Source organism: Salmo salar, chromosome 18 (assembly GCF_965601325.2).
Source record: "Salmo salar chromosome 18, fSalSal1, whole genome shotgun sequence".
In the NCBI taxonomy this organism is placed as follows: Eukaryota; Metazoa; Chordata; class Actinopteri; order Salmoniformes; family Salmonidae; genus Salmo; species Salmo salar.
The window spans coordinates 87,873,661-87,888,660 of record NC_138308.1 but is presented as its reverse complement, the minus strand read 5'-3'; the positions used below and the strand labels follow the sequence as shown (position 1 = coordinate 87,888,660).

The following is a 15,000-nucleotide window of genomic DNA, read 5'->3' as shown; positions in this document are numbered from 1 at the left end:
AGTCATGAGTGAACAAGGAGTACAGGAGGGGACTGAGCACTCACCCCTGAGGGGCCCCTGTGTTGAGGATCAGCGTGGCGGATGTGTTGATACCTACCCTTACCACCTGGGGGTGGCCTGTCAGGAAGTCCAGGATCCAGTTGCAGAGGGAGGTGTTTAGTCCCAGGGACCTTAGCTTATTGATGAGCTTCGAGGGCACTATGGTGTTGAACGCTGAGCTGTAGTCAATGAATAGCATTCATTGTTTACAAGTTGGAACACTGGAATGTGAGATGTAATCTACACCTCCGTTAGGAACACTGGAATGTGAGATGTAATCTACACCTCCATTAAGAACACTGTAATGTGAGATGTAATCTATACCTCCATTAGGAACACTGTAATGTGAGATGTAATCTATACCTCTATTAGGAACACTGGACTGTGAGATGTAATCTACACCTCCATTAAGAACACTGTAATGTGAGATGTAATCTATACCTCCATTAGGAACACTGGAAGGTGAGATGTAATCTACACCTCCATTAGGAACACTGGACTGTGAGATGTAATCTACACCTCCATTAAGCTGATAGAAACCCTTCTTATTTTGTTTCATGATGTTCAATGTGAGCATCATTATTTCTATATAGTCTACACCAGGGTTCGCCAACTGGCAGCCTGTGTATATAGTCAACACTTTCTTGTTCTAAACTTCTAACTCGAGTGGGAGGGGTGTGGCTTCGTGACAATGATCAAGAGCAGCTGCTTACCGATTTGACAGCTCCAACGCTGTTCCATCTCCGACACCGACAAAACATCAGCTATGCGAGTGTTCGCTATCGCCGGTTCAATCTAGGCCTTAGTCTCTCCTCTCACTTCTCTTCAACCTTCTAGATGAAAGATGGACGGACAGACAGACAGGGTGGAAGGAGTTATTAGATAGAAAGATGTAGTAGTGGAGGGTGGAAAGAGTTATTAGATAGAAAGATGTAGTAGTGGAGGGGTAGAAGGAGTAATTAGATAGAAAGATGTAGTAGTGGAGGGGTGGAAGGAGTTATTAGATAGAAAGATGGAGGGGTGGAAGGAGTTATTAGATAGAAAGATGTAGTAGTGTAGGGTGGAAGGAGTTATTAGATAGAAAGATGTAGTAGTGGAGGGGTGGAAGGAGTTATTAGATAGAAAGATGTAGTAGTGGAGGGGTGGAAGGAGTTATTAGATAGAAAGATGTAGTAGTGGAGGGGTGGAAGGAGTTATTAGATAGAAAGATGTAGTAGTGGAGGGTGGAAGGAGTTATTAGATAGAAAGATGTAGTAGTGGAGGGTGGAAGGAGTTATTAGATAGAAAGATGTAGTAGTGGAGGGGTGGAAGGAGTTATTAGATAGAAAGATGTAGTAGTGGAGGGTGGAAGGAGTTATTAGATAGAAAGATGTAGTAGTGGAGGGGTGGAAGGAGTTACTAGATAAAAATATGTAGTAGTGGAGGGGTGGAAGGAGTTATTAGATAGAAAGATGGAGGGGTGGAAGGAGTTATTAGAAAGAAAGATGTAGTAGTGGAGGGTGGAAGGAGTTATTAGATAGAAAGATGGAGGGGTGGAAGGAGTTATTAGATAGAAAGATGTAGTAGTGGAGGGTGGAAGGAGTTATTAGATAGAAAGATGGAGGGGTGGAAGGAGTTATTAGATAGAAAGATGTAGTAGTGTAGGGTGGAAGGAGTTATTAGATAGAAAGATGTAGTAGTGGAGGCGTGGAAGGAGTTATTAGATAGAAAGATGTAGTAGTGGAGGGTGGAAGGAGTTATTAGATAGAAAGATGTAGTAGTGGAGGGGTGGAAGGAGTTATTAGATAGAAAGATGGAGGGGTGGAAGGAGTTATTAGATAGAAATATGTAGTAGTGGAGGGGTGGAAGGAGTTATTAGATAGAAAGATGTAGTAGTGGAGGGGTGGAAGGAATTATTAGATAGAAAGATGTAGTAGTGGAGGGTGGAAGGAGTTATTAGATAGAAAGATGTAGTAGTGGAGGGTGGAAGGAGTTATTAGATAGAAAGATGTAGTAGTGGAGGGTGGAACGAGTTATTAGATAGAAAGATGTAGTAGTGGAGGGGAGAAAGGAGTTATTAGATAGAAAGATGGAGGGGTGGAAGGAGTTATTAGATAGAAAGATGTAGTAGTGGAGGGTGGAAGGAGTTATTAGATAGAAAGATGTGGTAGTGGAGGGGTGGAAGGAGTTATTAGATAGAAAGATGGAGGGGTGGAAGGAGTTATTAGATAGAAAGATGTAGTAGTGGAGGGTGGAAGGAGTTATTAGAAAGAAAGATGTAGTAGTGGAGGGGTGGAAGGAGTTATTAGATAGAAAGATGTAGTAGTGGAGGGTTGGAAGGAATAATTAGATAGAAAAATGTAGTAGTGGAGGGGAGGAAGGAGTTATTAGATAGAAAGATGTAGTAGTGGAGGGGTGGAAGGAGTTATTAGATAGAAAGATGTAGTAGTGGAGGGGTGGAAGGAATAATTAGATAGAAAGATGTAGTAGTGGAGGGGAGGAAGGAGTTATTAGATAGAAAGATGTAGTAGTGGAGGGTGGAAGGAGTTATTAGATAGAAATATGGAGGGGTGGAAGGAGTTATTAGATAGAAAGATGTAGTAGTGGAGGGTGGAAGGAGTTATTAGATAGAAAGATGTAGTAGTGGAGGGTGGAAGGAGTTATTAGATAGAAAGATGTAGTAGTGGAGGGTGGAAGGAGTTATTAGAAAGAAAGATGTAGTAGTGGAGGGGTGGAAGGAGTTATTAGATAGAAAGATGTAGTAGTGGAGGGTTGGAAGGAGTTATTAGAAAGAAAGATGTAGTAGTGGAGGGGTGGAAGAAGTTATTAGATAGAAAGATGTAGTAGTGTAGGGTGGAAGGAGTTATTAGATAGAAAGATGTAGTAGTGGAGGGTGGAAGGGGTTATTAGATAGAAAGATGTAGTAGTGGAGGGGTGGAAGGAGTTATTAGATAGAACGATGTAGTAGTGGAGGGTGGAAGGAGTTATTAGATAGAAAGATGGAGGGGAGGAAGGAGTTATTAGATAGAAAGATGTAGTAGTGGAGGGTGGAAGGAGTTATTAGATAGAACGATGGAGGGGTGGAAGGAGTTATTAGATAGAAAGATGTAGTAGTGGAGGGTGGAAGGAGTTATTAGATAGAAAGATGGAGGGGAGGAAGGAGTTATTAGATAGAAAGATGTAGTAGTGGAGGGGTGGAAGAAGTTATTAGATAGAAAGATGTAGTAGTGTAGGGTGGAAGGAGTTATTAGATAGAAAGATGTAGTAGTGGAGGGTGGAAGGGGTTATTAGATAGAAAGATGTAGTAGTGGAGGGGTGGAAGGAGTTATTAGATAGAACGATGTAGTAGTGGAGGGTGGAAGGAGTTATTAGATAGAAAGATGGAGGGGAGGAAGGAGTTATTAGATAGAAAGATGTAGTAGTGGAGGGTGGAAGGAGTTATTAGATAGAAATATGTAGTAGTGGAGGGGTGGAAGGAGTTATTAGATAGAAAGATGTAGTAGTGGAGGGGTGGAAGGAGTTATTAGATAGAAAGATGTAGTAGTGGAGGGGTGGAAGGAGTTATTAGATAGAAAGATGTAGTAGTGGAGGGGTGGAAGGAGTTATTAGATAGAAAGATGGAGGGGTGGAAGGAATAATTAGATAGAAAGATGTAGTAGTGGAGGGGTGGAAGGAGTTATTAGATAGAAAGATGTAGTAGTGGAGGGGTGGGGTTTGGAAACAATTAAGACTCCAAATGTGATGCAAATATCAACTCTGTAAGGGGATCTGGGACATGATGGTGTGAGGAGAGAGCTGTGGAACATGTTCTATGTTCTATGGAGAAGTTCTACACTCTTAGAAAAAGCTGTCCTCATAGGAGAACAACTTTGGTTCCAGGCAGAACCCTTTTTGGTTCCAGGTAGAATTATTTTGCATTCCATGTAGGGTTCTACATGGAACCCAATATAGTTCTACCTGGAACCAAAAAAGGGTTCTTCAAAGGGTTCTTCTATGGGGACAGCCAAAGTACCCTTTTAGGTTCTAGATAGCATCTTTTTTCTAAGATTGTAGGATTTCCTCTCTAATGCAATGGGTGTGATTGTTGCTTTTTTGTGGCACACACGACAGGGTATAAGCTGAGGAGTGAGGGTAGTGAGGGGTCCCCATGGGGCCGACATTAGGAGATAATAACTAGGTTAAATATCCTAGAGTTCACAGCAGCTTCTTCCTACTGTACTGTATGTGAGCACAATGGTAATAGGGATGATGGTTCACAAGATTCACATGTAATAATCTGGGGCCATAGAGTCTCAGAGTTGGAGTGCTGATGTAGGATCATCCCCCCCTCCCCCTGTATCCATGTGATCTTATTCATTGCGATCTAAAAGGCAAAACTGATCCTAGATCAGGGGGCAGTTCATACTGTACATGGCAGGGTTCCTAGGAAAATAGTTATGTTTCACATTGTTGTGTATGAGAATCATCACGTCGGAGTTGTATGTGTATGTCTATTGGTTAAATTTGCATGCACTTGTTCAGTGCGTGATCAAAAGAATGCATGCTTGTCATTGGTTATGATTGTCTTTATTGGTTGAAGAGTTTTTCCTGTGTTTTCACTAGTTACAACAGCCACAAAGTCAAAATTGGCAATATCATAAAAATGTATGATTTTGCCACACCCACCAAATGGGAACAAACGTACCTCAAAGTCTGTTCACGACCGTACAATAACGTTTTGGGGAAATGTGTCGTTCAGTACAAACCGTTACGCAACGTAGCAAACTTTCAAGCGAACTGAACGCACTTGAGGTTAGTGCCGTAGGAGCAACAGTGCGTGAGGACAAAAACTGTCAAAACAAGTACTTGTGACAAAACATTTTAGAATGTTTTTAGAACTAATTTCTGTTATTTCGAGGTGAAGCTGCAGTAAAAGGGGAGAAATGGTCTACAAAGCTGGCAATATCAATAAATACATCCGTAATTGATTGTGAAGTAGTTTTATTTTGCTGAGGAAGACCTAGTCACTCAATTTATGAATTTTATATCTAACACAGAAGTTTGGTGCTTGACGGGGCAGTATTTCTGGAGTTTGGCAATGTGCACGACAACTATTTTAAATTTGTCCATTAGCTTGCTAACGTAGCTCTAAGCCAGTCACTTCGTTTGAAATTAATAGGAAGCTAACCTAGTGCACACACTCAATGCTAAACACCAAATGCTTCCTCCATAAGTTAGCTAGCAAGCTACTTTAGCAACATTATGTTATCACAATGAATGAGTTTTGAAGAACAAGCTAGCGCTGCCTGTTCTGCCGCTAGTCAGTAGCCTCCCGTCTGTACCCAAAGTTAGTAATGATCATGGAGAAACATACTGATCTACGGACTGATTTCTGATAACAGTCCCTCATAAATTTGGGGCAACATGTCTACAACTTCAGGGCAAGCTAAGCAAACTGTTTATTTGTCAGTAGCTAGCTATGTTACCATTAGTAAACTAGCTACAACAAGTTGGCTAAGCACTTGATAAAGTCATGGCGGCCTGACTGACGTTGTTGCACAAACTTTTAGCAGGCCCTAGCTACCGCTTTGTTTTATATTTTCGTGAATTGTAAAGTATTGTCACGAATCCCACCGAAGGCGGTGCTCGGCGGTCGTCGTCACCGGTCTACTAGCGGCCACCGATCCCTTTTTCCCTTTTTGGTTGGTTGGGTCTGATTGTTTTCACCTGTTCCTTGTTGAGGTTTGATGAGGAGCTATTTAAGCTGGGAATGCCTGCTTGCTGTTGTGCGGGCTTGTTTCTCCTGTGTAGTGTTGGTGGATGTGTTATTTTGCTTTTACCCAGCACTGTAGTGGGTCCTGTTTTGGCCCGGTCTGGTTATGCGCCTAGTGTTTTGGCGTGACCTTATTTCAGTCCTGCATTAAACTGCATTCGTCCTACCCTCTGCCCTTTGCGCCTGATTCCTGCACCCACGCATTACAAGTATAAAATTGTTTCCTTTGTGTGTAATAATTTAGCTAGCTATTCTGCCTATTTCATAGAGTAATACGAGAGTGAAGTGATATAAAAATAAGAACTATGTTTTCTGTTGAGGAACGAGCATCGCGTAGGGATGCGATCTGACGTAAGGCAATGGGTGATTGGTTGAGCTTTTTTGGGTGTGTAACTTCACGCCCTTACCAAAACACAAAACAATGGCTGACAATTTTTCTAGCTTTGGATCTAAAACCAGTATTATAAACTGAGTGGTTCAAGCCCTGAATGCTGATTGTCTGACAGCCGTGGTATTCCAGACCGTATACCATGTGTATGAAAAAACATGTATTTTTACTGCTCTAATTACATTGGTAACCAGTTTTTAATAGCAATAAGGCACCTCGAAGGTTTTTGGTATATGGCCGATATACCACGGCTAAGAGCTGTGGTATATTGGCCATATACCACACCTTCTCGGGCCTTATTGCTTAAGTAACCACCAACTTCAATAAAATAAAAATTAAAAGACATATCTAATAATCCCATAGCCCATTAACATTGTCGCAGAAGAAGACTTGCTAGCTAGCTACTGGTTAGATATGATTCCACCATGGGTAGCAACAACTGGCTACTAGTTTGTTTTCACCCAAATACGTTCAACTTATAGCAAGTTTATCCAGTGACCACTGCAATTAAAAGGATAGCTACAGACTAAAATGTAGCTAGCTAGCATGCTGACTCTGGCCATGCAGTAACCAACTAGCTAGCTAACAGTTAGCTAATCGTGGACACCAAATTACAAGACTTGGGAGCTCATGGACACAGGCTACAATAGCCAACTGGTTAGACATGATAACACCATGAGCAACAATAACTGCCAACTTGTTCGTTTTCAGACAAATATATTAAACTCATAGTTAGTTTATCCACTGACCATCACATTTAGGAGGATAATTACTGAAATTTAGCTAGCTAAATCACTACAGGCAGTAGGCGCTAATGTTACTAGCCAACTAATCATGGATATCCTATTATTTGATACATTTGGGATAACTTGGTCATATCAAACAACAGACAGTTTGTGGAAAAGTAAAAAAAATAACAATTAGTGGATTTATTTTTGAATGATTGGACAGTGAAACTAAAATAGATTGGTAGCTAGCTGGTGAGGCTTTTCATTTTATTTAATAATTAACTGTCGGAACTAGAAGCACAAGTATTTCGCTACACTCGCAATAACATCTGACCAATAAAATAAAATGAAATTTGATTTGATTTGATGTGAAGATGAGTTTCCAAAGTCTTAACCAGTCACCCAATGTAACTCATGAATATTAATGACTTTGCCTCCGGCTATCCTACGAAAGGGAAATTTGCATACAGCATGTGGGCGGAGTGTTCTTCAAATGTGACATCCAATCAAAGTCGTGTCGCTAGCAGCCAGGGGACCATTCAACATTTTCCAGACCTCCAAGGGAGGCGTGTGTCACGTCCTGACCAGTAAAGGGGTCATTTTGTTATTATAGTATGGTCAGGACGTGGCAGGGGTGTGTTTGATTTATGTGTCTTGGGTTTTTGGGTAATGTTCTATGTTGTCTATTTCTATGTTTGAATGTCTATTTAGTCTATTTCTATGTTCAGGTTTGGTTTGGCCTTCAATTGGAAGCAGCTGTTCTTCGTTGCTTCTAATTGGAGGCCATATTTAAGTAGGGGGTTTTTGTCACTGTGTTTGTGGGTAGTTATTTTCTGTATAGCTGGTAAGCCTTATAGAACTGTGGCGTCGTCTGTTATTTTTGTTAAGTGTTCACGCTTATCCAAATAAAATAAGGAAGATGACGATACCCGCTGCGCCTTGGTCCACTTTTTACGACGGGCCTGACAGGGTGACAACTGCGTGATTTTGGAGGTATGCCAACGCGAGACTAGTGTGTGTATAATGCCACTGGAGCAGACAATATCCCAGTGGAATTTTCCTCTCCTGTTTCCTCTCCCTTCCCCTCTTCACCCTCCCTCCTGTTCCCCTCTTATCCCCCTCTTATCCACTCTCCCTCTCAATTCCGCTGTGAGGGAGGGGCGGAATGCTGATTGGACAGAGTCAGGGCAAAGGGGGGGTTGGGTGTGTGTGTGTGTGCGTGCGTGCGTGCGTGCGTGCACGAGGCGCTCTGGCACAGTTATCCCAGCTGGCAGCGTCTCTCAGATCCCCTGGACATCCATGCCAAGCACATGCCGCAGCATCAGAATAGAGAGAGGGAAAAGAAGGAGAAGAGAGGGGGAAAAGAAGGAGAAGAGAGGTGGGGTGGAGAGTGAGGTGGGGTAAAGAGAGGAGGAAGAGAGAAAAAAAGACATGCCACAGCATCAGAGAAAAGTGAAGGAAAAGGAGCAAAATGAGGAGAGGGGGAGAAGGAGGAGGAGATGGTGGGATGTTGTATGACTAGAGGTTTATGTAACACACGGCCTCGCAGCGAGCCTCCCCTCACCTCATCACCCCAGATACACAAACACACACATGCACGCATGCACACCACAGGAGGTTGGTGGCACCTTAATTGGGGAGGACAGGCTCGTGGTAATGGCTGGAGCGGAATAGGTGGAATGGTATCACATACATTACATCAAACACATGGTTTCCATTCGCTCCGTTCTGGGGCATTAGTATGAGCCCCTCAGCCCCTATATCTATGATCTGCTGGGGAGAATCAATTTGAGTAACTATTCGATTTTAGTTGCAAATTACTTCATAACACCTGCAGGTATACGGACCAAGATCTCACGGTTTTACCAATTTGACTTCAGTATCTGACATTTATCCACAGTTCTCCAAATGTTTACATTTTGAAGTTAATGGTTGAGATTTTGGATAAGGTAAAAAAATCTATTTAAAGAAATGTGTTTCTACCACTGGGAGTGAACACGTGACCTTCAGATCAGGAGTGATGTGATTAAAACAAAGAACGAGTTTCTACCACTAGGACTGAACACGTGACCTTTGGTTCCGGAGATTTTGCAATGCCACACACACACACACAACCACACAGAACGAATGGCCCTGCTATGTAATTGTAGCGATACCAACAATGCTACTGTAAATACACACACACACACACACACACACACACACACACACACACACACACACACACACACACACACACACACACACACACACACACACACACACACACACACACATTCCTGAAACAAGATTGTTTATAATGCATACATATACACTCATGCTGTGCCTACTGAGGCCACAGTGTAGTGTGTGTGTGTGTGTGTGTGTCATGAAGCTGCCGCTGAAGCAGCCTCAAGCATAATATACCCTCACAGACTGGAGGCTTAGAGCTAGGATGGACATATGGAGGAGGGAAGGAGGGAACAGAGGGAAGGAGAGAGGTGGAGTCAGGATGGAGATAGGCGAATAGAGAGAAGAAGGAGTGAGATAGATAGATGGAAGCGAAGCGAGAGAGAGAAGAGGGAGAGGATGAGAGGACGAGAGAGATGGGGAGATAGAAGAGAGGGGGGTAGAAAGGGATGGAGAGAGGCAGATAGAGAAAAGAGGAAGTGGGAGAGCGGGATGGAGAGAAAGAAGAGAGGGGGTAGAGAGGGAAGGAGAGAGGTGGACAGAGAAAAGTGGGAGAGAGGGATGGAGAGAAAAAAGAGAGGGGGTAGAGAGGGAAGGAGAGAGGCAGACAGAGAAAAGTGGGAGAGAGGGATGGAGAGAGGCGGACAGAGAAAAGAGGGAGTGGAAGAGAGGGATGGATGGAGAGAGGCGGACAGAGAAAAGAGGAAGTGGGAGAGAGGGATGGAGAGAAAGAAGAGAGGGGGGTAGAGAGGGAAGAAGGGAGGCGGATAGAGAAAAGAGGGAGTGGGAGAGAGGGATGGAGTGGAAGATGGAGAAAGAATAAGAGGTAGAAGAGAGGGGGAACGAGAGATGGAGATGGAAGAGAAGGAGGTTGAAAAGAGAACTATATCAATGCTGTGACTAATACTAACAGAACAGAGAGGAATAGAACTCAGATCAAAGAGTTTCTAATGATGTAATAATGAGAATAAGATGTAGTTCTTTACCCTTGTCTTTTAGAAACTCATCCGTCTTGTACATGCGTGTTGGCATGTGTGCGTGCGTGTGTTGAAATGCATTTGGGTTGAACTAATTCGTTGGTCACTGGTCGGCTGGTCCATTGTGGGTAACAGAGGTCAAACAATAATACTGGGGGATAAGGTTGTGTGTGTGTGTCTGTGTGTGCCTGCATGTGTGCTAGTGCTTGAACGGAGAGAGGGGTGAAGAGAGGCATAAAGGGGGGAGGAGATGGACAGAAGCAATAAATTAAGTGGATGGCTGGGGAAGGATGGTTGAAGGGGTTTTAAGGGTGCAACGAGTAGGGGGTAGGATTGAAAGGGTTAAGAATTGGGTAGATAGAGGGGACGGGGGTAGGGAGAGGGGGGAAGGGAGAGGGGAAAGGGATAGGGGGTAGGGAGAGAGGAGAGGGGGTAGGGAGAGGGGACAGGGGATAGGGAAAAGGGGAGAGGGGAGGGAAAAGGGGGGGTGAGTTCATTCATGGATAATGACTAGCCTGTGTGTCCTGCTTTTTAAACTTTTTTTTCATTTGTTCTGTGTTTTCACAGTGTTTTCTAAAGTCGATCAACAATAAGAGGTAAAAGAGAGAGAGAGAAAAGCATTTGTGTTAGTGACTTCTTCATGGGTACACATTCCTGAGGGCTGTTCAGATACAGATTTGTCAGTAGGTGGTCTAATTGTGCAGAGATATTTTCCCAGAGACCAGGGAATGTATTCACAACTTGCCTGATCTAAGATCAGGTCCCCCCTCTTATTCACTATGATTTATATGGCAAAACTGATCCTAGATCAGACAGCACCTCTACACAGAAGCTTGGTACAAAAACACATCCTAGTCTTTTTACCACAACAAGATCAACAGACACCTAGTGAACGTTGTCAGAATGTTGATGGAACGTTGACGGAACGTAGGCATAGCTCCACAACAGATTCCAGCATCTCTCTCACTGCAGACAGCAAAGCACTCATCTCAACATTCCACCCCATTGTTACGTAACCTTGACACCCTGCTCCTGCGATCTAATTGGCTACTGCACCCCGGCCCTGCGATCTGATTGGCTGCTGTGCCTGTGATCCTGGAGGCCAACGGCAGGCAGCGACACACAGAAGCTCCCCTCTGTCTTAATTGACTTTGCTTCAGGGACGCCTGATGTATCACACTCACTCATGTACACACGCACGCACGCACGCACGCACGCACACACACACACACACACACACACACACACACACACACACACACACACACACACACACACACACACACACACACACACACACACACACACACACACACACACACACACACACACACACACACACACATAGCTCAGATCAATCTACAGAACACAGGAAGACAAGGAGTTTTCTAGTGGATGAAGGCCAAAGCCCACGTCACTCACATGCAACCAAGGCTTCCATCCCAAATGCACCCTACTCCCTATATAGTGCACTACTTTTGACCAGGGCCCATGGGGCTCTAGTGATCTATATAGGGAAAAGGGTGCTATTTGGGATGTAGGCCCAGCGTGTAGGAAGACTACAGGCATCTGTGTCTATCATCCATCTATCTGCAGAGCTAAAAATACTCCTCCATGTGAATTTACAGTGACTAATACCACCTCTGCGGTGCCGACCTGGGTTCAAACACTATTCAAAATAATTCGAGTGACTTTATCTGTGCTTGACTGAGCTTCCCTGACTTAATGGAACCAATATAACTGTCCCAGAACAACAATACCCTCCTATCTGGTACTCCAGGCAAGTAGATCAAACACCCAACGTGTTTGAAAAATGTAGAATATTATTTGAACCCAGGTCTGGTGTGCTGAAACATACTGCATGCAAGCTGTTAGTGGTGGTGGAGCAGCCCAGTGTGCCCTCTGGTGGTGAGAGCTTTGATGTGCGCTTCTCTCTCATGTTTGGAATTTCCATGTGATCAATATTTAATATAATATATAACAGAAGAGCCCACTTTTAGAACAGACAGGAAGCGCACACACACACACACACACACACACACACACACACACACACACCACACACACACACACACACACACACACACACACACACACACACACACACACACACACACACACACTACCTCCACCAGTACATCAAACGCCTATTAAAGCCACAATCTGGAGTTTGATACAGTAAGACAGAGGTACTTAACTAAATGAAGCATTGGGTACTGCGCTCTAATATAATGTGTATCTGTGTGTGGTTTAGAAGATGTCAGCACAATGGAAAAACCCAAGCAGCCTACGAACATGGAACTATGCAGTTCTATCGCTTCACTCTTCAAATTCACTTCCTCTTCCTTTCTCTAGAGAGAGAGAGAGAGAGAGAGATAAAAAGAGAGAGTGATTGAGAGAGAGAGAGATGAAAAGTTGTTAGGCTGAACGTGTACAGAAGGAGGAAGTTGAGAGTTGTGAATCAGAGACAGAGAATCTGAAGGATTCAGAGACAGACAAGTGGTGTGAAGACAGACAGCTGTTATGAAGACAGACACAGACAGGTGGTGTGAAGACAGAGATTAAACACAGTGAAACAGAATGTATAAATTAAATTAAATATGTGGTGAAAGAGGAGACTGGAAAACAACAAAAAGACAACAAGAGAAGAGGATTAGAGAAGAGGATCAGAGAAGTGGATCAGAGAAGTGGATCAGAGAAGTGGATCAGAGACGAGGATCAGAGAAGTGGATCAGAGAAGTGGATCAGAGACGAGGATCAGAGAAGTGGATCAGAGACGAGGATCAGAGACGAGGATCAGAGACGGGGATCAGAGAAGTGGATCAGAGAAGAGGATCAACATCGGTGGGGTTGACGACAGAGCTAGAGATGAGAAAACACTGGGTCTACTTTCTTCTGGCCCTCGTCCTGATACAAACAGGTTGGTGTCACTTACAAAAAACTAGAATAAGAGGAACGTTTTAGTTTAGTAGAACACACATAGCATAAAAGTGCATTTATCAAATAATCAAGGATGACAAAAAAGTAAAATACTTACAGTTGTTTACATACACCTTAGCCAAACACATTTTTCACAATTCCTGACATTTAATCCATGTACAAATTCCCTGTTTTAGGTCAGTTAGGATCACCACTTTATTTTAAGAATGTCAAATGTCAGAATAATAGTAGAGAGAATGATTTATTTCAGCTTTTATTTCTTTCATCACATTCCCAGTGGGTCAGAATTTTACATACACTCAATTAGTATTTGTAGCTTTGCCTTTAAATTGTTTAACTTGGGTCAAACCTTTCAGGTAGCCTTCTACAAGCTTCCCACAATAAGTTGGGTGAATTTTGGCCCATTCCTCATTACAGACCTGGTGTAACTAAGTCAGGTTTGTAGGCCTCCTTGCTCGCACACACCTTTTCAGTTCTGCCCACACATTTTCTATAGGATTAAGGCCAGGGCTTGTGATGGCCACTCCAATACCTTGACTTTATTGTCCTTAAGCTATTTTGCCACAACTTTGGAAGTATGCTTGGGGTCATTGTCCATTTGGAAGACTCATTTGCGACCAAGCTTTAACTTCCTGATTGATGTCTTGAGATGTTGCTTCAATATATCCACATCATTTTCCTTCCTCATGAAGCCATCTATTTTGTGAAGTGCACCAGTCCTTCCTGCAGCAAAGCACCCCCACAACATGATGCTGCCACCCCTGTGCTTCACGTTTGGGATGGAGTTCTTCAGCTTGCCAGCCTTCCCCTTTTTCCTCCAAACATAACGATGGTCATTATGGCCAAACAGTTCTATTTTTGTTTCATCAGACCAGAGGACATTTCTCCAAAAAGTACAATCTTTGTCCCCATGTGCAGTTGCAAACCGTAGTCTGGCTTTTTTATGGCGGTTTTGGAGCAGTGGCTTATTCCTTGCTGAGCGGCCATTCAGGCTATGTCGATATAGGACTCGTTTTACTGTGGAGATAGATACTTTTGTACCTGTTTCCTCCAGTATCTTCACAAGGTCCTTTACTGTTGTTCTGGGATTGATTTGCACTTTTTGCACCAAAGTACATTCATCTCTAGGAGACAGAACGCGTCTCCTTCCTGAGCGGTATGTTGGCTGCGTGGTCCAATGGTGTTTATACTTGCGTACTATTGTTTGTACAGATGAAAGTGGTACCTCAGACATTTGGAAATTGCTCCCAAGGATGAACCAGACTTGTGGAGGTCTACATTTTTTTTCGTGATGTCTTGGCTGATTTCTTTTCATTTTCCCATGATGTCAAGCAAAGAGGCACTGAGTTTGAAGGTAGGCCTTGAAATACCTCCACAGGTATACCTCCAATTGACTCAAATGATGTCAATTAGCCTGTAAGATGCTTCTAAAGCCATGACATAATTTTCTGGAATTTTCCAAGCTGTTTAAAGGCACAGTCAACTTAGTGTATGTAAACTTCTGACCCACTGGAATTGTGATACAATGAATTATAAGTGAAATAATCTGTCTGTGAACAATTGTTGGAAAAATTACTTGTGTCATGCACAAATTAGATGTCCTAACCGACTTGTCAAAACTATTGTTTGTTAACAAGAAATTTGTGGAGTGGTTGAAAAAACGAGTTTTAATGACTCCAACCTAAGTGTATGTAAACTCCGACTTCAACTGTGTGTGTGTGTGTGTGTGTGTGTGTGTGTGTGTGTGTGTGTGTGTGTGTGGGTGTGGGTGTGGGTGTGGGTGTGTGTGTGTGTGTGTGTGTGTGTGTGTGTGTGTGTGTGTGTGTGTGTGTGTGTGTGTGTGTGAGAGTGTGTGCGTGAGCGCGCGTGCGTGCGTGCGTGTCTAAATGTGTATTAATGCAAAAAAAGGGTTTCATCTTCATTTCACTGGAAGTGGCTGTGACTTTTTCTAGCGCCCACACATAACTGACTTCTACCCTATTGCTTCACACAGGCATAGCCGGCAGTGTGATCTCTGTGTCTCACACA

At 43.3% G+C, this 15,000-nt stretch overlaps 1 protein-coding gene across 2 annotated transcripts in view; it reads left to right on the top strand.

Moving 5' to 3' along the window:
• The first annotated feature begins 12,434 nt into the window (after nt 1–12,434).
• The window catches only part of LOC106577894 (uncharacterized), an 8,193-nt gene continuing 5,627 nt past the window's right edge, over nt 12,435–15,000 (top strand). For both annotated transcript variants that reach the window (XM_014156326.3, XM_014156327.3), the window contains exons 1-2: nt 12,435–12,952; nt 14,966–15,000. The exon at nt 14,966–15,000 is cut by the window's right edge and continues 139 nt beyond it. In XM_014156326.3, the coding sequence (XP_014011801.2) occupies nt 12,901–12,952; nt 14,966–15,000 (87 nt within the window). In that variant the 5' untranslated portion in view covers nt 12,435–12,900. The remainder of the gene's footprint in view (nt 12,953–14,965) is intronic.